Source organism: Siniperca chuatsi, linkage group LG2 (genome assembly GCF_020085105.1).
Source record: "Siniperca chuatsi isolate FFG_IHB_CAS linkage group LG2, ASM2008510v1, whole genome shotgun sequence".
NCBI classification, from domain to species: domain Eukaryota; kingdom Metazoa; phylum Chordata; class Actinopteri; order Centrarchiformes; family Sinipercidae; genus Siniperca; species Siniperca chuatsi.
This window is the reverse complement of record NC_058043.1, coordinates 8,565,362-8,589,865: the sequence shown is the minus strand read 5'-3', so window position 1 is coordinate 8,589,865 and position 24,504 is coordinate 8,565,362. Positions and strand designations below refer to the sequence as shown.

At 39.6% G+C, this 24,504-nt stretch overlaps 3 protein-coding genes across 3 annotated transcripts; 2 read left to right on the top strand and 1 right to left on the bottom strand.

The window, feature by feature from the left end:
• Positions 1-2,003: 2,003 nt before the first annotated feature.
• Positions 2,004-6,063, bottom strand: LOC122866237 (olfactory receptor class A-like protein 1). Its single transcript, XM_044175605.1, has 2 exons — positions 6,017-6,063; positions 2,004-5,875 (listed from the first exon to the last, which is right to left on the bottom strand). The coding sequence occupies exon 2, from the start codon at positions 5,871-5,873 to the stop codon at positions 4,905-4,907; it is 969 nt and encodes a 322-aa protein (XP_044031540.1). The 5' UTR covers positions 5,874-5,875; positions 6,017-6,063; the 3' UTR covers positions 2,004-4,904.
• Positions 6,064-9,952: 3,889 nt separating this feature from the next.
• Positions 9,953-11,585, top strand: LOC122862629 (olfactory receptor class A-like protein 1). The gene is made up of 2 exons (XM_044168126.1): positions 9,953-10,131; positions 10,310-11,585. Exon 2 carries the CDS (start codon positions 10,320-10,322, stop codon positions 11,259-11,261), a length of 942 nt encoding a protein of 313 aa, XP_044024061.1. The 5' UTR covers positions 9,953-10,131; positions 10,310-10,319; the 3' UTR covers positions 11,262-11,585.
• Positions 11,586-12,653: 1,068 nt separating this feature from the next.
• On the top strand, positions 12,654-24,410 carry phtf1 (putative homeodomain transcription factor 1). The gene is made up of 17 exons (XM_044168029.1): positions 12,654-13,006; positions 13,214-13,333; positions 14,631-14,687; positions 14,786-14,855; positions 15,097-15,255; positions 15,932-16,112; positions 16,362-16,482; positions 17,210-17,407; positions 17,748-17,993; positions 18,365-18,493; positions 19,058-19,327; positions 20,387-20,518; positions 20,646-20,732; positions 21,017-21,172; positions 21,344-21,439; positions 22,373-22,498; positions 23,608-24,410. Exons 2-17 carry the CDS (start codon positions 13,298-13,300, stop codon positions 23,626-23,628), a joined length of 2,085 nt encoding a protein of 694 aa, XP_044023964.1. The 5' UTR covers positions 12,654-13,006; positions 13,214-13,297; the 3' UTR covers positions 23,629-24,410.
• Positions 24,411-24,504: the final 94 nt, after the last annotated feature.

The window sequence follows — 24,504 nt, the reverse complement described above, 5'->3', positions numbered from 1 at the left end:
CCAAAGGTAACAAAATCTGCCTCCCAGCACCTCTAAAGCTCATTAATTAACACCATATATCTGGTTTGGTTAATCCTTATAAAAAATAGCAGTGTTTTTGGGTATCTACTGTGTGAAGAGACATGGCTTGATGTGTTGAGTTTTGCATTCGGTTCAGTTTTCAGGCATTTTATTCAAAATAAAGAAACGACATACTGAGCAGGCAGTTGCAGATACAGCTTCACTATCATTCCTGGAGTTTAATTCAACTTTCAACACCCAGTTTGATCCCTACCATTTTAGCTGCCTTTTAACTGCAATCATTTAAAGAGATTAAAATCTGGGCACTGGGTTTATGCATTCACGTGGCATTCAGCATGAATCAGCGTCCCTGAGGGACATTGGATTGGCTCTTCAAAGGATAAATCTCTGCAAACTGACATGTCAATGAAGCCCTGTTCCTCCCTGATATGCATTTATAACTCTTGAAATGTATCTTTCTCTTTAAAAAAAGATATTGATCTCAGTGAGACTACCTGAATAAAGATAAAACACAAACTAATTCACCCCTGAGTAATAAATTATAAGCCACATATTGACAGAATACTGACGTAGCACATACTGAGCTTTCAAACTGTGACTACCATCTTTCTGGTGAAAGATTAATAATATTCAGTTACTTCTCAGAAGTTCATTTGACAACATTTCCATGCCTGTTTATAGAGTTTTTTTCCCCAACTCAGTAACTAAACCTTTTCTTTTCCACTCCTTCCTCTCTTAGTGTTTTTTCTTTTCCTTGTGTGATAACTGCTGGATAGGGAGCAGTGCATCTTGAAGGTCTTTCAAGTCTCAGCACAGCAGTGCATATCTTACCTGAGAGTGGTGGAGTTGCAGCAAGCTGTTGCCCCGGGGCCTCAGAGCCTTAACCCCACCCCAACCCCCTCCTTCAGTGTGGTCCATGTTCTTGCTAGTACACTGGAAATGGGCGTAATGGTAAGCTGCCATATAATGATAGAGTAGCCGCTGCTCATGCTCATGTTTATTTGGACAGCCATGTTTGTCTGTCACGCAAAATGTTGCTATTTTCTCCAGCTGTATTTAATATTTTGAGTGGATTTTGACTTGTTACTGAATTAAAAGAGACTTTGTCTTGTAACATTTCTATATATCACACTGATTGTACATTACATTTAAAGGAATAGTTCAACCTTTTGGGGAAAAGCTTTACTCACTTTCTTGCTGAGAGTCAGATGAGAAGATTGATACCACTCTATGGTTTGTATGGTACATATGAAGCTGCAACCAGTTAGCTTAGCCTAGCACAGGGAGTGGAAACAGGGGGAAACAGCTAACCTGGCTCTGTCTAAACTAACTACCTACTAAAACCACAACATGTTGTTTTCACACTTTGGTTTTTGTACAGATCAAACTAATGAGATAATGTTTTGATTAGTGAGCTTAGGAGATTTTGTTACATTTGGACAGAGCAAAGCTAGCTGTTTTCCCATCTGGCTTAAGCCACATAGTACATAGTATGAGTTTGAAAGCGATATCAATCTCACAGAAACGAATAAGCCATATTTCCCAAAATGTCAAACTATTCCTTGTCTAGTAAAATCTGGCTGTCAGAACTATAAAGTCAACCATTAAACCCCAGAACCTGCAGATTTACATGGATATTATACAAAATGGGTTTTAATCAGGATAAATCAAGAAGTATTGTTGTGTTCATCAAGACAGAACAGGCCAAACTTTCCCCTTAACTCTGTAAGACTTCTTCTCACCATCTTGAATGCAGAGTTCCTTGCTTTCAAGCAGTGCAGCATTCCAGGCAAGCTGAGACACGACCGTGTTTGTTCCCTGACTGAGGGAAGCAGTTAAACTGGGTGGATGCAAGGAAATGGGTCACACACATACAACTCTGTAACTTAAGAGTGAAAAAAATAAAATAAAGATCATGTTAAACTCATGTCACCTCCTGGCAGGTATTCTAAAGGTAGAGTTTAGAGCCCATTGCTTTCACATAATTTAAGTATTTTCTTTATTTGAGTCCAAAGGAACACCAAATGGACACTGCACTGAATAAAAACCCATTTCTACGACATGCATTTTTTTTACAATCAGTCCTGCACATTGCAAAAAAACCCCACCAAATTAGTTGATTAACTTAAAAGTACAGTTTTTCTATGGCATTCTCCATCAGTAGCTTCACTCAAACAGGGAATAAATCCTCTAACAACATGCCAAAAGAAACATCCCTTTGAAGGAAAGGCAAAGACGATATCAGCAAACATAAAAAGGGCTTATTACGTCTGTCATTTCCATAAAATTTGGGTTTTGAAAGTACCGCAGGATGTGTTTATTACCGCTACATTTTCACCACAGTAATAAGCCCCAAAGTTTCCAGTTGCTGTTGTCAGCCAGAACTCTTCTTAACTGGAAAAACATCAGAGAGAAGATTTTTATGGGATTAATAACTAGAATAACTTTCAAGGTTACTGGATTTAATTGATAATTTAGATGTAAACAGGTTGATGATGCTTTGAAAATGCTTTCATGTATCATTATCAAATTAGTCTTAATTGATTCTGGGAGGTTATTGTGTTGTTAATGTTGTTGAATCACACTGTTTTTACATGTAATACCATATTAGTTACCAATTTGCCCCTGCATTAGTACAACCAGCACAAATTTCTGCATGTTGCACACAGTGATTGTGGTGATTCAGATTCTGATGTTTGTGTAATTCAAAAAGTTTTCTGCGGGGGAGGAAAGGGTTTGGTTTAACATTCAATTCCTGAGTAAAAGTTGCCAATTAGGGTGTGGACAAACCAGAAAAGGGGCGAGGTTTAACCCTGTTGCAGCATCGCCATTGGTGGACACAGGGGACAAAAATGCGTGTACCTGGTGCAGGTAAACAGACTGACATCAGGCACAGCAGGGGTGGATCGGCTGGCCGGATTTACTGCAACCCTTTGACTTCATTTAACAGACCATTCTGGACAAGTTGACAGCTTTTTTTTATGTGTGGCTTTTGTACAGGTTTGTGTTGTATACCTTGTCTAACTACAGACAAAAAAAAACAGAAAAGTTAGCATTTGTAGGTTTATTTCTTTGGTAAATGTTAAGCACTGGTGTTATTTTTCCTGCTAGCTTCTGCATTTCACACATCTTGCCTTGTTAATCAGGTGAGTTGCAGTCAGAGGGTGAACAGATGATGACAATGTATATTTACCAGCTATTGCAAGTTCTGTTTTAGCTGCAGAATTAAGTCTTGGAGGAGAAATGTGAGAGCTGAAAGGTGATTGGTGATTTGAGAGTTAGGCAGTAATAGACGGTTACATTTGTGTTGGTTTGGTGTCTACATGTTTAACAGCACCCTGCATTCATTGGGCTCAAAAGACTCCAGAAGGATGGAAAACAGTGAAAACAGGTCCTGTCTTGTGCAGGGAGCGGCCTGCCTGTCACACCCTTCACACACACACACACACACTCACATGCACACGTAGAAAGAGACATGAACATACACACAAACGGAACCTGTTTTTCATGTTTGTTCCTTTGAACTAAACTGCCACTTCTTTCTCAACAGAAAAAGAAAGAAAGAATGACATCATTGAAAGTGTTGAAGGGAATCAGCCGTGTCATCTATCTCATTCCCAGTGATTCCTCACCGGAGGTGCCAGCACGCTCGCTGCTCTAATGAAACCATCCATGTATTTTATCCTTCATTCCACCGGAGTCTGTGTAAAGTGCCAATCAGATTTCAGTGGTTTGAAGGGTAAGACACATGGAATTTGTCGTCTGGAGAGAGCTTTCCAAAAGATATAGTCACATTATGGAGGATTTTAATGTTTGCAATGTTTACAATAAAGGTGAATGTTGCTCTTTGACAAAAATAAACCTTGGTGTATGGCCTTTCATATCTTTTGATGAGAACCTGGTATTGGATGCAACAGTTCTGCACAAGCACAGAAAGAGAACTTCTCCTCCCTACCTGCATTGTGACAGCAGTTGAATAGCGCTGCACTGATTGCACTTTAGAGTTGTAGCAAGATCACAGAGTGCTGGCAGCCCCACTTTATGTCTTTTGGACTGTCACTCACAGAGGTTGTTATGTCTTCAGCCTGTCTTTCTGCCCTTGCTTCTCCAAGACAAGGCAATTACATAATGATTCCTAAATTCCCACATTGCCACATCCACAGCAAACTCTTCAGGGCTTGTGCCAAGCCGAAGCTTTGCGTCCTTAAAGTCTCCTCTTCTTATAACTGCACTCAAAGAACTCATACTCGCATACATTGTCAGCATTGTATTGAGTAATTCAGTACTGAGTAAAGAACATCTTTTTCATCTCTTTTTCTCTAAAGAATATAGTTTAGAATATAGTCCCATCAGGTTTTTAACCAATTCTCTGCGGGACAATTAACCTGCCTCGTTAGCACGGGACATTTCCCAGACTCTATTCAAAGCCTTAATTATAGCTAAATGGGCAGCTGGAAGTCATTTGACAGCTACACTGTCACCCAGCTATAATTCTTCCATCCAATTAAGATGGAGAGAACATAACGAATAAACAAACAAAGCAACATAGTGCCAGATCAGCAGAGATTCATACAGACCTGTATTGAGTAACAGGGTTGTTATGACAGTTTTCTTCCATAATTATAGACAGTGAGACAATAGGTTCCCCCTGCCCACAGGTACACCATCTCATCCACAGCTACAGGTGTTAAACCCTCATCAGTTATTTCACAACATATCTGAAAAGTCAAGATATTTGAATAAATATTATGAATTATTATGAATTCACAAACACTACAGAGGAAATAAGAGTCTCTCCAGCAATTCCTATCATAAACATTATTTACCCAATATATATCGTCTTCCTCTGCTGCCCTGTGAGTAATCAGCCATCCCATCAGGCCTCACATAGTAGAGAGACTTGTGGCTTTCTCCTGAACAGGCTTCTCCTGCACTACACACCTCAGTCTGCCATTCACCTTCCTGTTGGATGCAATTATGACCACGGGGCTTAGTGCTGCATAGAGTGAGGAGAAGAATATACGCAGGTCAGAGATCAGGGAGGATTTCATGGTTGTCCTCACTGTGAGAGTGTACACCCAAAGTCCATTATCTACTCCATAGAGGACCACATACAAGGTCACAAGTGCTACCACAGCTTTGGCAGCTCGTTGCTCAGCCCCACCACTTCCCCCACCGCCACCACTACTGCTGCTGCGGAGCCCTTTCACCTGCTGGCTGTGCTTGTAAAGGAAGACCAGAATGATCAGACTAGCTAGAGTCATGAGGGCCATAGGCACCACATCTCTGCCCACCTGGGCTGCCCCATTTGCCTCTTTGGACAACTTTGAAGGAAAGTAAACGTAGCAGAATTCTACATTGATGCCGTGGTTTATTAAGCTTGAGTTATTCTTGGTGCCGAAGGAGAAGAGTATGGCTGCCGAGCTCATGCAGGTGTTGATGAGCCAGAGAACGAGGAACAGAAACCACAAATAGTGGGCTACCAAGGTGCGGACGGAGGCCCAGCGTGATCCGGGAGGGGCGATACTCAGGCACTGGTAGGCACTCAGGACGAAGGTGAGCCAGATTGAGAGGGAACGGAATGTTCTGTAGCCAAAGATCACAGCTTTACAGCCCAAGTCTCCAAAGATGCTGGCCAGGCGGAAGGAGGCCAGGGTCTCCAGAAGACAGCGAACGACCACCACCAGCAGGTTGACGCAGGCCAGGTGCAGGACAATGGCATCAGCTGGGAGGAGCCGGTTCTCCTGGTACAGCAAGAGGAGGAATGCCAGGATGACGGCAATGTTACCTGGAATTCCCACAACAGTGAGGGACAGATAGAGCATCCCACGGACAAACTCCTCTGATGGCATTTCTGCAGGAATAGAAAAGAGTACAAGGCAACTTTGCCAATTAAATAAACCAGGTATTGTTTGTAATGTCTTTTTGAATGTTAAGGAATACATAACATTCAAGATTATATCAGAAAAATCACTGCAGAAGTTTACACCCCTACCTGAGAACAGTCAAAGCTACAGAGGTCTGAAGTGGACCACGTCCCTGATCCCTCTCTCCTGAAGCAGTCGGGTTGTTTGTGTTCTTATACTTGCAAACAGGTAACGGTTGGATCTGTTTTTCATGGTCCACTGACCTCTCTTCCCTCAGCCTCCAATTACTTGAGATCAGTTCAGATGACTGCTTCTGTCCCTTCACTGGGTTTCAGACCGACAGGATAACACAGAGAAAGCTGTGTTTGGATTCATTTACAGGGTGATCCAGCCAGTGGACAGAGAAAGTGATGTTAATGAGGGGATAATATCTATTAGACTCATGTTTATACTCAAAAAAGATTAATACAATTTCTCATTGTCACCGTTTTAATGTTTGGAGATCATTGAATACTTTTTGTAATTACTGATCCTATAATTATATTTTCTTATAAGACCCTTCACATTACTTTTGTATTTTTCATTTCTACAATCAATTTTAAAAGCCACTACCTATTAAAGAGACTTTTTTTGTGTTGGTTAGTCAAATACCAACACCACAGTGTCCTCCAGTGGAGAAAGTTAAAACAAAGTGAAAGCCAGAGGACGTTTCATTCAGTCTGCATGATAGATCACCCACAGTTTCATTTGTAGAGCGTGACACAGCATCCAATTTATGATTGTGTAATTCATCCAAAGCAATAAAAGTTCTAAAAATGGAATTAAACCTAAACTGTGAGGATGTTGTAAGGGCAAACCAGTGTTGGTGGGCTGCATGATTTAACTGCAACATGTCCCACAGCAGGGACTTGGTAATGAATATTAAGCCCATTTTTCACAAGTACATGATGAGACTTGTCCTCCACTGAAATTAAAAGAGAATATACTACACTGAGACCATTAGTGAGATTAGTTACATGTACAATAACCATATTAAATTTAGATTTTGAACACCATATAAGAGGTTTTCAAGTTTTGACAGTGTTGAGTTGGATTATTAATACTTAATACAGTTGTGGAGTGTAACAAAGTACATTTACTCACTGTGCAAATTTGAGGTACGTGACTTGTATTTCCATTTTATGCTGCTTTGTACTTCTACTCTACAACACTTCAAAGGGAAATGTACTTTTTACTCCACTATAAGTATTTTACAGCTAGTCAAATAACTGTAGTTTCTAGTTACTTTCCAAATTTTACATACAAAACATTTGATCATTTTATAAAATACGATGCTTTGTACCCAATATTATATAAAGCAGTTAAAATTAGCTTCACCTTAACCACCTGCGACAGTTAAGTGATACTGACACATCAGCAACAATAATCCAATGACATAATATATACATTAACAGTCTAACACTCACAGGGGCCATTTTTCTCCATTGAGTACTTTTACTTTTAAGTACATTTTAATAAGATTTTTAATGCAGGACTAATGGAGTATTTTTACAGTGTGATATTGCTACTTTTGCTTTTTAAGTAGAGGATCCAACTTTACAATTTAGAACACTTCAAATTTAACTTTATTGTCCTCGAAGGGAAATTTGTCCTGCAGCCAGGTGAAACATTGAACGCAGACAGACTTGAAGGTACATAAAACACAATAAAAAACAACAAAACAGAGGGAAAAAATGCTGTTTTTGACTGAGCATTATGCATGATTGGGTTATTTTGCTAAAAGAGTTATATTACAAAAGATAGGAAGTGTGCATACTGTAGATAAAGAGTCAAATAAAATTTAAGATCATGGAAGGTCAATGTTGCTCCCCTTCCCTTAAATGCAAATAAAGAGTCTAAGGCCCATTAATATCAGACAGGAGACTGCTAAGCCAAAAGCCTCTTAAACCACATTTTTGCTGTGGGACAGATTAACTGGCACAGTGAGGGATGCACTGAATATTCTCTCTTCACCAACCAAAGCTGTTTCCCCTTACCAGCATACTTAAAGGTGCAAAAGGTTAAAAAGTGACATATCTCTGCACTAATGAGTTTTATGTAAACAACTAACTTAAACACTTGAGAAGGGAGCTAATTTAATTTCTGAACACTAAGGCGGTGGCCAAGTAATTGATGTATTAAACAGGATTGTTTTCATTTGGCAAAGTCTCTCAAACAGTGATATCAACAGTATGAAATTGTTTAAGTCTTGTTTCAGTACAGCTCATATTGTGCACATTCAAAACCATTAACTGGTATTATTTTACACATGAAGGCATCCCTTATTCAGTAATATAATCATTTGTCACAGTTATTATTGCATGTACAGATTCCAAGACATTGTGTATATAGTTTTTGACATGACCAGTATCATATTATATAGATGTAAACTTCATCTTTATTGATGTTATTGTAATGTAATGTCCATGTAAAATTTAAATTGAATTAGTAAAAAGGGGGAAAAAAGAATTTACATCAGCCATAAACAAAAAAAAAATCAAATCATCATGCCAGAGGTGAGCCTGGATTTTCAACCTTTCAATGCAGCGTACTATACATGATGCAATCCTCTGAGAAGGACATGCTTGAACTTGCCATTTTAATTAGCTCTCTGAACATGTAAACATGTAAAAAAAAAAAACACACAGGGAAATAACACATCTTATAATGCTTTATTCCGAAGCCTTCTCCCAGGAGAAAACAAGCTTCTCAAACAACATTGTCTCAGCACACACACCCAATCTGAATTTTGCAACTGAAAAATCAGTAATATAGAGCTGAGCAATATGTTAGAGTGCTTTTAATGTAAGATACATCTGACATTTACAGTTTTTGTAGATAGTGCTGGAAAACCTGTGTAAGAATTTAAAAAAAATCAGTTGTAACATATGTCAGTGCTGAGAATGTAAATGAATAATGGCTGGTTGTCCCTATACCCCCAATTAGTACAAACACGCATTGTTATATGGCTAATTGTCTTGCTCCTCAGTGTCTTTTAACATGCTCCCAGAACATAAAGGAGGAAAAGAGCGCAAACTAAAGCACCAGCTGTGCATGTAAAAGTCTCTTGATGGCTCATTCAAGGCATCACCAGGCTGCTTTTGCATCAACAATAACCACACACTGTTGTCTCTTCAGGGGTTGTTTAACATTTTTTTACTCCACAAGGAAATAGCATTATAATATTGCAGAAGATTGACGTGCAGTCTTTCTGTCTATAAACTGAAAACTGACATGTGGGATTTAAGTACAGGAGAATACCACTGAAGTTTAGAATTCACATAAAAGGTCAAGTTATTCATATGACCAAGGGAGCTCAATTACTTGATATGTTGATGAACAATTTCTCAACAGTAAAGCCTAAAACTAATCTGGAAAGCTGTGTTGATGTACAACCTGGAGCACCTTCATTCATATTAAAAACTGAGGGTGATTTGCAGACTCATGCCACATTTGTTTGAAGTTTGATATAATGCTTTTGCAACCCTATCTGATTCTAAGCCATAACATCTACTCTAATTTCCAGCTGCATTCATCTTTCCTAGTTATGTATGTATTGTGAAGGTGATTAGGATCACATGTCACAGGTCACATTAAAACTTAAAGGGTAGTTTTTTCAAGTCTGTCTTAAAACTCACATTCCCATATGTGCATTGAAACAGATTTTGCTTGCTGTAATCATCCCTCCTGTTCATACTGACCACTAAAAGATCCCTCCCTAACATGTTTCCAATGTAAGTGATGTGAAGTCCTCGTTCTGTGCAAAAATATAGTCCAAAGTTTATCTGAAATTAATATGATGCTTCAGCAGTCTGAGTTAGACAAATCAAGTGGGTATCTTCGAAAGTTAGTCTTTTTAGTACGTTATTCCCTCTTTGAGTTACTATCACATCCTGGGAAGCACAAAGAGGGAATTTCATACTAAAAATACTGCAAGAAAAAACTGTTCATTCATGACTTTAAGAAAGACTTGACTAAAATTGTCAAAATTGGGTGTATCCTTCAATGGTACTATATTCCCTTTGGCGTGATTGCCCTCTGAGACCATCTGATTTAGTTTGTTGCTTTAATTTGCCAAACTGTGGGCTGAACACTGCAATGTTGGCCAATGATCTTGAGGGGCACCGAAGACTATAAATTGTAATTACACAGGCTATTTAATAGTTAATGCACAGTGGGCTTTACTTTTCATCTGCAACTTCAGGTGAGCATCATTTTCACTGAAAGACATCAAAGAGATGATATGATTATATTCAGGCGATCTGGTTATATTTGGTTTCTATCAAACTTGATGTAACCAAACTTGAAGGATGTTTCTTGTGTGCAGTGTATTCATAACAGACTTGATTCTCTATCTTCTTTGCAAATCATGACCGGTGCAGCCTTGGTGTCATGGATCTGTGTGTGACCATCAAAGGGGTCTCCTTCCTCTTGCAAACAGGTATGGGCATCTTGGGGAACGCCATGGTGCTGCTGGCGTATGGCCTAATCATTTACACTGAACCCAAGCTCCTTCCCGTGGACATGATCCTGTGTCACCTGGCCTTCGCCAACCTGATGCTGCTACTGACCCGCTGCGTCCCCCAGACCATGACTGTGTTTGGGCTGAGGGACCTGCTGAATGATCCTGGCTGTAAGGTGGTGATCTACGCCTACCGCATCGGCCGGGCTTTGTCAGTCTGCATCACCTGCATGCTCAGTGTGTTTCAGGCAGTGACCATCGCCCCTGCCGGGCCACGTTTGTCCAGGTTAAAACTTGCACTTCCCTCACTGGTCCTACCAACCTTTGCAGCACTGTGGCTCCTCAACATGGCCATATGCATCGCAGCACCTTTTTTCTCTATGGCCCCACGTAATGGCACCGTCCCTGCCTTTACTCTCAATCTGGGCTTCTGTCATGTGGACTTCAGAGACAACCTGTCCTATGTGATTAATGGGGTGGCTGTCTCTGGGAGGGATTTTGCCTTTGTCGCCCTGATGGTGGGCTCAAGTGGTTACATCCTGCTGCTTCTCCACCGCCACAGCCACCAGGTGAGAGGGATCCGTCGCTCTCAAGGCAGTGGAGCAGAGACCAAGGCGGCCAAAACAGTGGTCACCTTGGTAGTTCTGTATGTGTTCTTCTTCGGGATTGATAACGTGATCTGGATCTACATGCTGACGGTGGCGAAGGTGTCACCAGTGGTGGCTGATATGAGGGTGTTCTTCTCCTCCTGCTACGCCTTTCTCAGCCCCTACTTTATAATTTCCTCCAACAAGAAGGTCAAGGCGAAGATCGTGTGTGCAGCTGGGCAAGACCAACCATCAGCCGACAATCAGGAGTCGAGTGACAAATGACTCTTTCTCTGTCTTGACAGGCTGTCGACCGACCTGCAAGACAGCAGAGTTGTTCTCTCGGAGCTTATCATTTTGAACACTGGTGCACAGATGACTGTCATTTAGCTAAACAATGGACCCTTTAGAAAGTAGTCCTAGACAGTAGTGTCTTGCAGTGGTGTTACGGGGTTTTCTCTTATATGTATACTTTCATCAAAATCATAAATACACATACATGTGGTTTGTGGTTGTTTTGTATGTCAGCAAAAAAACACATCATCCGCATCATTGTCATTAGAGCTGAAAGAATTAGTCAATCGGGAAATAAATCTGCATAAATTTTGAGAGTTGATTAATTCTTTACGTAATTTTTCAAGCAAATATGCCAAACATCCCCTCTTTCCAGCTTCTCAGTTGTGATGATTTGCTGCTTTTCTTGGTCTTTTGTGATCGTAAACTGATTTGCTTTGAGTTTTGAACTGTTGATCATACAAAAGCAATTTGAACAGGGTCGTAGACACCATTAAAGACACCAAGGTGGTCCTTAAAATTGTATCAGGGAATTTGGAGATATTATTGTCTGGAGTAAGAGTTTATATTGTTACCTACAGTTTCATATACATTTCACATGGAAAGTTTTTAAGCCTGGTTCAGATATGTTTTAGAGTCAAAATCCTTAGATTGAACTGTTTAAGGTCAGAAACATGCGTTAAAATATTGAGATTTGGAATTTATCCACCAGAATTATATGCCTGGCTTTGTGGGAAAGGCTTTGAAACAGCACTCAGGCAATTGTGTGGGGAGCTAATCAGCGATTTATTTTAGAAGTTAAATTATTAGTGAAAATTGGGGAAAATAAAATTTGACTTTAGTGGCTAGTCAATTTTTTTTACAAGCCGGTTGAGGTTGCAGTATTTCTAAAATCTTGGCCACGGTCCTGAATTTGAAGATGTCACCTTTGGCTTTAGGAAATGTTATAGACCAAAGTAGTAATTGAGAAAGTAATCGACAGAATAATCAATAATGGAAATAATTGTTAGTTGCAGCCCTATTTTATACAGTCTATTGTTGTAGCCTTTATCATTATCATCGTGCGTAAACTACTTTCGCTGTCTATCTCTTGCTGCGCTCTGATTGGCTGAAATGTTAGGAATAACTTCAGGAAAATGTGTTATGGGTATTTTTTTGTCCTTATACATGCCTCTCAGGCATCACATTCCCTCTACTAGTGTGCGACAAGCTACATTGGTCAAATGTTTATGTTGAAATGTAGAGCACAAATTGTTGATTAAAGGTTCAAGGTAATGGTAGCGGTTTATTGTCTGTCCTACGGTTACCTACGGAAAAGGATTCTGAAAGCAGCCCGGGCAAACTCCGCCTGAGAGACAATGTTTAGGGGGAAAGATTCCATGTTAGTACAACAGACCCCGGAAAAGGGAAGCGGAAGACCCAAATGTTAAACAGGAGTGAAGTTAGCGAAGTACAGAATACCTGAAATTAACGTATCGGTAACCAGATGTTTGCGTATGAAAGAAATAATTCATAAATGCAACATTTACAAGTCATTAAGTGCGTCGTCGAAAAGCGGCAGTTGACGTAAAGCGCGTAGCTAGTAACGTTAACGGTAGTTAACTTAGCTCAGTTTGACAACAAGACGCTGCAACGCCCCTGATAACTGATGACAGAGTATTTAACAACCAGTTTGTGATGATTACTAAACGTGTCTTCCAGTGTGTGCCAAATCGACCCGTGGTTTTTCATTTCAGGTAAGTTACTTTGGCCTCTTGCTAACGGGCAGCTATTGTTAGCTAACGTTTACTTGGTTACAGCGGTTTAGTTTAACGTTAACAGATGGTTGATTCATAAAACTGCAGTGCTTGTACAGCTAACGTTAACAATGGTTTGTTACCATTGTTATTCGTTGCTTTTATGTCAGGTTCATCTGTCTGTGCCTCTTTTTTTTTTTTGTTTAGTGAACAAATCTGGATTTCTGCCCAGTCCCCGCAGTTTCCTGAGATCTTTGTGAAATGACCTGAATTCACTGGTTCCAGCATCTGATGACAATGGCCAGAATAGCCTGGTATCAAGAGAAGGTAAGACAAATACTTAAAGTTAAGTTAAATAAGTAGTCTACTATCCTATTTTAAACGCGTGCATTTGATTTATCCACCAAACCAATTTCTAAGAAGATATAGCTAAGACATTTTTGAATCCTGTAGATTTTGTGATATTGGCACAGAAACAACTATATATTTATGTTATGAATGTGTGAAATTTGTGCGGATTGATGTAGAACTTGTATTCCAAAGGATGTACGGGACTAAGATTAATTTACAGAAAAGAGATGTATTCGTTTTTTATTTTAAAAATGATACTGACAGAGGGCATGTTTTGATTTTAAATCTTCTTATTTTAAATGCCAAGTTTTATGTGTATACATGCTAATGGTCTCAAAGAAAACCCAGCATACACCAGTTCAAGACTGATAGTTATACATTTATTTTATTTGTTTATTTGATAGGGGAACTGCTTATTGATCAGCAAAAACCTCTTCTTCTTTTTTATATGGACCATTTTTCATTTTTTTCCTTAACTGTTTTTGTATGACTGTGTACAAACCAAATAAAGTTGGTTAAAAACAACAAAGGTATGACCTGTTCAGTAGGTATGTGGAAACAATTATGGGTATTATTACTAAGCCTGTCAGGGCTCAAGACTGTCAGGGGCACAAATTGTGATTTACTGTAATTTTATTAGTTCATCTTATGAGCTCAGCTGGCTACATTTAATCTGATTTGCATAAAGTGTCAATAAGATCTGCTTCAGGCTGTTTAAGTCATTTGCTGGCTTGTCTGAAAAGCAGCGTGCAAAAGAAAGGGTTTTCTGCTGCTGAACTTGGACAATCCGTTTTATATCCATCATTATATATGATATGTATGAGGCTGTTAATTTTGCTGTCTTTAAATGCCAAACGACAGCCATATACCTCAATGTGTTTATTAAGACACTGTGATGTGCTCTGTTCCCTCAGTCTCTACAGAAACAGGTAAAACAGCATTCTGTTTTAAGGCTCCCTTTGATTGGAATAATAAACGTGAGCCCAAACATGCAATTTTAAACAGTGCCACTTTTCTTACATTTTAACTGGGAAAAACCTTGGTGGAGTAAATAGCAGCGCCTGACTATGTGGCAGCCCCATCACTCTAACATCTCTCCCTAACATCATGTGTATGGGCCCTGTGTGCATGTGTGTATTTCAGGCCTGTGTGTGTGTGTGTAAAACATAATAAATGGAGTGAAAAAATTGAATTTCCCCCAAGGGGGATAAGTAAAAGTAAATTTATAGTAAATAAAAGGAAAAGGATTATAAAAGTTCTGTTGTCGCTACAGATCGGGGCCTATGATCAACAAGTCTGGGAGAAATCTCTGGAGCAGGCGGATCTAAATGTGAGACACTTACAAATCTTTGTACAGAAATAAACATTGTGTATTTATATCTATGTGCATTACCACTAAAACAAAAATACCACTTGCCGTTCATCTAGGGTTTGGACAGCAAACCAAAGAAGACGGGTCACATCAAATCAGACCTCATTGACGTTGACTTAGTAAGAGGTGAGGGTCAGTGAAGAGCATTTCTCAACCTGTTGTTAGTTTGTTTGATAACAGACACATTTAATCCATTTGCATACACACAGCTGCACACTAACAAATACATTTTCTGCCTCCTCTGTCAGCACATACCACACCAGTCTATGTACTTTCTGCCTGTGTTCTGCTTGTTTCACTGTTTGTTTGTATGTATCTATAATGGTTTCAGTGAAGCTGTTTGAGACATTCTCATTCCTCCCGTCAGGCTCAACATTCAGCAAAGCCAAACCACAGAGTCCTTGGACAGCTCTGACTCGGAAGGGTCTGGTCAGAGTGCTGCTGTTCCCGTTCTTCTTCCAGTGGTGGATCCAGGTGACCTCCAAGTCCATCTCCACATGTATCCTCGTGCTGTATTTCATGCAAGGTTAGCTCACCATTTCTAATCTAACTTCTGTTCATACTGGGGCTGTGTGTTTCTCGGAAAACTGCCCACAATTAGAAAATTAATTTAAACATTTACATAATGACAAGAACCAGGGTAACAGAAGAAGTAACAGACTACATATTGTAAACTGACTCATACTGTGTTATCTTGATATTATTCATATTCACGAAAGGTTCCAGTCCTGCTAATTCTTGTCTTTTACTGAAGGTGTTATTAAAACGTCACTTGGAGAGAGGTTTGCAAGAATAGAGACCCCTTCATGAGCCTCTTCTATAATACTGTTAGCAATCATTGCACAATATATGGAGAAGAATCATCAGAAATACTTTAGTGATGATTCTGATGATCAAAATGATGATAAATATCCTTCAAATGGGTGCTAAAGGGTTTTTGGATTTTCTATTTTGACTCTGCTAAGCCATGGACACTCAGTCATTGAAGGAAATAAATACAGTACATGGTTTTTAATGTGTACTCCATTCATTTGTCACATTTTACATTCAGTTATGTGCAATAAACAATGACAACAATAAACGTGTTACCCATCACACCTGAGCCACACAGAAAAACCTCATTAGTAAGCATGAATTCTGTTATAATGGCTCCCCTAAGAGACCGTTTTGTTTGCTGTTGCCAAATGTTTTGCTCCCCTCAGTGGCAGCAGTAGTGCTGTATTTGGAGGTCCCTGGGGCGAGTGCCAGCGAGGTGTTTGGGCCCATGTGTTTGATGCTGCTGCTGGGTACCGTGCACTGCCAGATTGTGTCGACCGAGTCCAGCCGGTGGCCCTCGAGCAGTCCAGCTGCCAGCTGCACCACCAGCCCTGCGCGCAGAAGGAGGTGGTTTTCGCATTGTTAGGCACTGCACGCTCATTTGCCTTTTACCAGCACACTCTCACCTCCTTGCATATGCATAAACTCTCACATTACGCACACAAATAGACCCAAAGTCAACCTAAATCAACATAGTTATTCTAAAGCCACTCTGATACTCTCTATTATTTCACTCCTGTGTTTTCAGCAAATGTTCTAATTCCTGCTGTATGTACCTATTGTCTTTGACTGTTATTTTTATTCTGTTTCCTTCAGGCCAAGGAAGGGCAGAGGGCTGAAAAAACCCGAAGAAAAGAATGACAGCGGGGACACAGAACAGCAGGGGCCCTGGCAGTTTGAAGAAAGCCAGAGATTATACAGGAACGAAGAGAGGAGGGTACAGTCAGTCATCTCACTAGTCAATCTCAGCACTGTGGAATGAAGCAAAGAAGGAACTAACTTATATCAGCAGTATAAAGTCATTTTCAGAATTAAAAAAACAACAGTCAATAAATACAGGTTGGCTGTATTGGAAAAATAGTTAGAATTAAACTCTAGGTCCACAGCGGAAATTTAAAGATTTGTTTAAATAATCATCACATCAACATCTGGCTAATGCTGATGTGTAACTGATCTTTTTTTGTTTGCTGTCTCAATATCCGTAGAAATGCAGATTGATTCTAACCTGAATTAGTCTCAGTTCAGCAGACAAATGGCACCAATATAGTAAAGATAAAGATGAACACCTGTATCTTTAATGCAATCAATGACCCTCCTTGACTACGACTAGAGCTCATAATAAATATTAGAACCTTTTGTTAATGTCATATTTACTCTTAAGACTATTGTATTGGAGTTCATTAGATTGTCAGATGGTGATTTTGTTAATTTCCTGTAGTAGAGGATTGTATTCAAAGCTGCTCTAGCCTTAAGGTCTTTTTTCATAAACTATGCCATTAAAAATGATTAGCAATTTGAAAAATGTATCAAATGTGAGTAGGCAAAAATACAAATGGTTGCTTTATATTACACCATAGTAGGATAGTCTTTGGCATTTGTCAAATTCATGCATGTTTTGGAAATACATTTTTAAGATGTACATGTGCCTTGATATTCTCTCACAGAACAAAAGAAAGTCAGGATTTGGGGCCTCCGACGAGCTCTCCAGTGAGGAAGAGGAGGGGGTACAACCAGTGGAAGTAATTCGTTCAGTACCTCATCAAGAGAGACACCCTGCTATGACTTGGCCGACATCTGCACCAGTGTCTTCTGTTAGGAAGAGAAGTCTAAAGTCTAACCCCAAACCCACATTAAGACCTCAGGTAAACCTTATTGTTACACTGTGTGTTAATGAAATCAGTTAGATGTGCAAGATGTATTTTTTAATATACAACAAGCATTCAATTGTTGTAGAGATTAAGTACAGACAGTAATAAAACTGGAGTTAGATGTGTACTTTACGTGTGTGGATGGGCTTATTACAGGCCTGCAACAGCCACTGATACCAGATTTTTTTTTTATTTCAGAGCATTAGATTTATTGATTGCTGAGAATTTCATCAAATATAACAAAAAATGCTTCTGAAATATATTATCTACCCCTAACTTCAAGATTGAGTACAGTTCAGCATGATTGAGACAACTCTTTATATACTGAAAACAGGAAGGGAGTGGGGCTTCCATCAAGGTGAAGCCTCGAGAGGTGGAGCGCCTCAGGCCGAGCGTGGCCTCTCGTCCTGCCTCCGACACTGATGACACAATGTGGGAGGAGCTTCTCCAAGGGCCTGACTCCGCCTCCACGGCGAGCAGTGACAGTGAGGGGAACGGGAGGTACAACGCTGGCATAGCGCTCCCACAAACCACCACTCTGAGCAGTGATGATGAGAGCCTACAGCAGGGAATCCCTGCAGTAAGATTGCAAAAAATCTTAAATGCTATTCTACGTCTGGTTTTGTCTTGAAAAATTTCCTGAGTCACCATGTTGGTACATTTTATTCATGGGTGTCAAACACTCCTAAGGGGATACAACTTTATGGTGTTATGACTAATGTTAAATGTTAAATTTAATTGATAGAATTATTAGCAGTCCCATTTAGTGAAAATCCCATGGTGGACTTCATGTAGACTGTTTATGAACTGTATGTGTGTACTATGTCCATAACCATCTCCTGTAATCTGAATTTACCTTAAACTCATTGCAGAACTCCACGCTGAACTTTTTACACATTGGAAACCACCAGTAAACTGGATGGTTTTTTTTTTTATTGTGTTTCATTTCAGAGCCAGCTGTCTTGGTTGCAGGCATGTCACCCATCCAAGGACCGTGTCAGTGCCATAATATGGGAGCAGGGCGAGTGTAAGAAAGCAGACATGTCAGTATTGGAGATCAGTGGGATCATCCTCACACGGGTACACATTATACTCTTTATGTTGAAATTAATTCTGTGGGTAAAAGAGTGCTCTGAGTTACAAACCCTAAACCGCTTGTGCAGCATAATCCAGATGTTTAAAGTCAAGCAATTGAACAGTGTGCCTTTACTTGCTTATTTAATCCTCTTCATCCCTGGTGGGACATAAGGTCACAACAAATTCTTCTACTGTGTGCCTTTTTAAAGTCCAGTGTTTACACATACTATCGTCTAGGTTTTCCAGTTTGTCTACCACACAGTCACATCTGTTGCACTGCAATGCTACTTTCAAATGTGGAAGGAAATATTGTAATTATAAGTAGAGCCATCTTCAGTGATGAAATAAAGTGGCAGATAAACGAAAACCAAAATGTGATATTCTCACTCTGTTGAACATTTAGCTGTCAGACATACATAATCACTTGTAGACATTAGCAAAGTCATACACAGGCTGTATTCATTTAACACAATGATGTTGTCTGACTGAGTAGACTGTCAAGAAAAATGTTGCATCATAACAAGATCGCTCTCTCTCTCGATCTCTGTGAATGTTTCTCGTTCACAGGTGAAGTTAGTTGAGCAGGGTATGGGTTACCTTGTGCTTGGTGGGCTGATGACCGCCACCCTGGCGCTGCTTCCCTTTGCCTTCCGCTTGGCTCAGCATCTGGACATGTCGAGCCTCAGCTCCCTGTCCCTGACGGAGCTGGTAGAAATGGCGGTGGGGCCGCCTGATGCCCAGGCCTACGCCTTCTTCTTGATCACAATGGTGCAAAGAGTCTGCCTCATAGGACTGTTCTTCTTCATGATGTGTGTGGCTGAGAGAACGTACAAACAGGTGAGAGTTATGTCTTTCTATTGTGGTATGTGTAGTTAAGTAGTAACAACAATAATCTATGCGTTTTTACTTTTCTATGATTATACTGCTGTACATTGAAACAGCTTCCATTTTAACCCATTGAACCTGATTGATGCAATTTGTGTCAAAAATCACATTCATTAATCTCAGAGTCATAACTCTGAATACACAAACATGATACATAGATTCAGCTTGATTTACACCTTCTGGGTTATAAATACTTCATAAACATCCGTAAATCTTCTTAGAAATCATAGAAAAAATATGCTCTAACTTGCCTCATAATCACCACATTTGGAAGTTTTCTTCAGTATCAGAAGTTTTCTTCAGAATCGTGTGATAGTTATCTGTACTCATGGTTACAGTGCAACAGGAACTTCTAATAGCTAATTTGTCTTTTAGACTTTTCATTGTCCAAATTAGCAAAATGTAAAGAAATATAAGCTAAAAAACAGAGCTCAAGGTGTAGCCTACAGCTAACTCCATGGCAATATTTCAATATACTTCCTACTTGCATCCCCTAAAGCATTATGGGAACTCTTCCAAAACTCAGAACATTATTACCCCAAATAGCAGCAAGAAATAGGAGTTACAAAGTCCATTAATGTTACTGTATCTTTTTTCGGTTTGCACTATCAGTGTGTTTTTTATATTACTAAGGCCGTGTATGTCCAGTCAACATGGTTCTCATATCCCTAGAACACTGACACTCGACTCTATTCGTGTACGGATGTTGTCCTGTCTTGAAAATCTGCAGACATACTGCCAAAAAACTAAAACTAAAACAAGTTATCCTGAAAATAACTATACAGGATAGGTGAAAACCGAGCCAAATTAAATTGTTAGTGTGCAGTGTACTTAAATTAATCCAGTCAATACGTATTCACTCATGTTAGCTGGTCTTCCCTCTAGTGGCAGTTAAGAGGTGGTATCTACAGACAACACACTGACATAGAAACACCCACTTGACTATTTGCAGGACTTCTAAATTCTGTCAAGTGCTTTGCATCTGTGACAGTGACATGTTTCCCCCAACAGAGACTCGTATTTGCCAAGTACTTCAGCCACCTCACTTCAGCTCGCAAGGCCAAGAAATCTGAGATCCCTCATTTCAGGCTGAAGAAAGTCCAGAACATAAAGATGTGGTTGTCACTACGCTCTTTTCTCAGGGTTTGTATTCTCCTGCTTTAACGCTCCAATGTTCTATTATTAATGTACATTGTTTCACCTCTGGAGGGTTGTCATGGACATGTCTTTGTTTGTAATGGTGCATCAGTGACTTGCTTGTTTATTGCAGAGACGAGGGCCGCAGCGCTCCGTTGACGTCATTGTCTCCACTATCTTCCTTTTAGCGCTCTCCATTTCATTCATCATTTGTGCCCAGGTCAGTCACATCCGCTGGAACAGATCTGATCTGTTTAGAGAACACAAATTTAATAACGTTGTTCAAATAGTGAGTCTTGCATAAAGACTAAATAACAGGAAGACGGCCACAAAACATACAACCATCTAATCATATTACCTGAGTGAAGATAAGCCATGAAGCTTGATAAAAAATATAATATATATTGTTTTATTAATATCTTATATAATTTAAGCTCTGCTTGATACAGAGAAATCTTCACAACAACAAAGAGTGTACATACTGTTGCTTTTGCCCTTCCTCAGCTTCTGCACAGCCACAACACATTCCTCGAGTCTCTGACAAACTGGGAGCTGATGGTGTGGGCCTCCTCCCTCATCCTCTTTCTGTTACGGCTGGCCACGTTGGGCTCAGAGACCAACTGCAAATACAGCAACTCCTCAGTGCTGCTCACTGAGCAGGTAAGAACCCGTGTCTGCAAAACCCATGGAGTTGCAGGTTATTTCTCAGTAGGTTCAGCATGGGGGCAACACCATCAGCGGATTCATAGTTAGTATCATTTAATGCAGGTTTCAATAAATTACTGTCTTTATTGTACAGTTTACAGTATGTAAAACTGTTCTTGGTTGCAGATCAATTTGTATCTCAAGATGGAGAAAAAGCCCAATAAGAAAGAAGAACTCAATATAGTGAATAACGTTTTGAAACTAGCTACAAAACTGATGAAGGTAAGCACACTCTAGCTCCTTTGTTTTCCAGCTTCTTATTAAATAAGAAATTGTCTCATTTTAATTTACCATACAGTGGCTTTTATTACAGTTATTTTGCTTTGGATTATACAGTATTCCACCTGCAGAGACAAAACAGTTCACAATACTTGTTTTTGAAGTATTTTTAATACTGTCAAAGTCAAGATCCCAAACCAAGAACCACTATATATACTTGACTGCATACTACAGCTGCACACAGCATTCAACAAGCACATTTAGGTTAACAAACTTACTCTCACTTAGGTAAGAGTTATTTGATAACTGAATAGTTTTCTATGAAGAATGAAATGGTCTGAATCAGAACTTGCCTTTAATCTTTTAAATGTATTTTTTAAGAAAACAAGCAAAAAACAGCAAACAGCATATAGCTTTTACAAATCAAAAACACTGCCCAAAGGTTAGAACACAGAATAGCGTACAGTTAAAGTACAGTTAAAAGTGATGCTTCATCCTGTTGGCCATGTAGAAAATAGCTATTACTACCACTGATAGCTGATATCAGTCAATTAAAATTGTTCAACAATGGCTGCCCCCATGGCTTAGGGGTTTAAACGCTGACCATGAACTGCAGTGTTCCTGGTATTTGGGGACCTTTGTTGGATCCCTCATTTCCAGTCATCTCTCTACTAGCACCATCTAATGTTCAGCAATTTAATCACCTTCTATACGTCACTTCAGACTGCCGCAAGACATTGCTAATAACGTTGTACTGACAGGTATACCATGAATTGGATTGTATTGTAATTTGTTTTATTTCGAATGAAGGCCCTGTGTAGCTATTTTTGCCAGTTGCCTTTCATCCATAATAAATTCTGGCTTTGACCCTTTCCTTGCTTCAAGGTATGGGTACCCAAGTTTAAATAACATTGTATTCCCTCTCACCTCCCCCAGGAGCTGGATACTCCATTCAGACTGCTGGGTCTGACTGTGAACCCTCTGATCTACAACATTACCAGAGTGGTCATCCTGTCTGCTGTGTCTGCTGTGGTCAGCGACTTGTTCGGCTTCAACATCAGAGTGAGTCTTTCTGCAAAAAAATTACAGCTCCTTGGTTTCTGTGATAATGGATACAACAGGACAAAATAGATGAAAGGGGTATTTTATGTTACTCGTCAAATAAAGTACTATTCAGCCTGTGAAAACAGTTGTATAATGTTTTCTGTGGCATCTGGGGAGGGCTTTCCAAAGTTTGAGTTTGGCTTGGACTTGGAGAAAATAAACATAAGTCAGTTGCATCGTGGGAAGTGTAGGATCCAGTGATTTTGGTGCTTAGCTAGGGACTAAAACTTATGTTATGTTGGCTTCAGCTGCTTCAGTTTGGACCATTTTTTGCATTTTACGCTCTAGGTGTTGGGGTTGTTAGTAGCCTACAGGGATATCTTAGAAACCTTCTTGCTTTGATCATGGCCATCTGGCCGATAAGTTGGCATCGTGCAAAAAAATTCAGTCCTTTCAAGTGGTTAGCAGGCAGTGACTTTAATTAAAAGTACTGTACACTGACGAGCATCAAAGGACCCTCAATAAGATAAGACATACTTAAAGGAATACTTCGACATTTTGAGAAATACGCTTATTTGCTTTCTTGCAGAGAGTTAGATTTAAAGATCTACTCTGCTCATGTCTGTATGAGTAGTATGTACCTGGAGCCAGAAGGCTGTTAGCTTAGCATAAAGACTGGAAGCAGGGGGGAAACAGCTAAACTCGCTGTCTCCAAAGTTAAAAAATATGCCTGCCAGTACCTCTAATGCTAATTAACAACAAACTGTAGTTTTTACATTTCTGTTTGTGTATTGATTAAACAAAAGAGATATGTCATATTAATCAGTGATATTTAGAGTTGTGGGTAGGTGCAACTTTGAAGAGTCTTTATGCTAAGCTATGCTGCGCTAATCGCCTCCTGGCTTTAGCTCCATATTTATTGCACAGCTATGAGACTGGTATCAAAACTTTCTGCAAGAAAGTTAATAAGCATATTTCCCAAAATGTTGAACTTTTGCACCACAGTAGGTGATGCTGCACTCCGACCTGTGATTGTGTGGTTGTGTTGTAAGATGTTGTGAAATGACAGTAATCTTTCTTTCTTTTTTTCTCAAATTAAAGTTCTATCTCTTCTGCTTAATTTCCAGCTGTGGAAAATCAAGTCTTAATGTGAAAACAGCAAACCACTAACAGCCGGACACTAGAGACCAGAAACTCCCCTTGTCTGCATCTACAAAAAAAAGTGCAAACCTACTGACAGTTGAGTGATTGTCTGTGCCTTCCAACTGAAACGTTTGTGTCTTGAGTTTTTTTCACAAGACTGAGATGCTCCGACAGTCGCTCACACACCGTTACTGGCGGCTCACCTGGTGTGGCAACACACAGTTTCCATCAGTCACGCTACTAACCCGGTGCCTAACCTTTGACCCTTGAATGTTCCTCAGTATGTGGTTAAATGTAGCGGTGAGTTTAGGTCTGCGATCATTTCAGGCTTCTGTGGCATACAGATTTCCAAATGTGTTTTGTACAGATGTGTGGACACAAAGTGATATGTAAATGAGTTAAATGCAGACAATAATGAAGATAGTCTTATTCATTGATGTTTCTCATCAGTATATCAGTACAACTAACTGCAAAACAGGCTATGTGCTATCTAAAGCCAGTAAATCAAAATGGGCGATGAGCTGTATTAAATGAATTTTCATAGGACTCAACTTTCATTTCAACCTTTTGTACTATTTAAGGAGGAAATATTGTGATTGTCAGTGGGCTTTATTTATTTGGGATTCTGTTTTAGCGCTTAAACTTGTAATGGTACCTGTGAGTCATGACTCTTTGACCACAATCTGTCTTTTGTATTGAGGACCATTGTTGAATAAAATTACTATGCAAAGTGGATTTGGTTGTGAAAATGTTTGATAGAGCTGAATAAATGCTTTTCATCCATTGATGCTGGCATCAATTTCTCTTTTTACATGCTGATTTGCACCTCATCCTCAGCAGAGCCCCTATGTTTTGTGCGTTGACTATGCTGTCGTAGATCT

Coding starts and splice junctions, on each gene's coding strand:
- LOC122866237 (XM_044175605.1), bottom strand. CDS start 5,873: ATGCCATCAGAGGAGTTTGTCCGTGGGATGCTCTATCTGTCCCTCACT.
- LOC122862629 (XM_044168126.1), top strand. CDS start 10,320: ATGGATCTGTGTGTGACCATCAAAGGGGTCTCCTTCCTCTTGCAAACA.
- phtf1 (XM_044168029.1), top strand. CDS start 13,298: ATGACAATGGCCAGAATAGCCTGGTATCAAGAGAAG. Junction 13,334..14,630: donor TAGCCTGGTATCAAGAGAAG/GTAAGACAAATA, acceptor TTGTCGCTACAG/ATCGGGGCCTATGATCAACA. Junction 15,256..15,931: donor CGTGCTGTATTTCATGCAAG/GTTAGCTCACCA, acceptor TGCTCCCCTCAG/TGGCAGCAGTAGTGCTGTAT.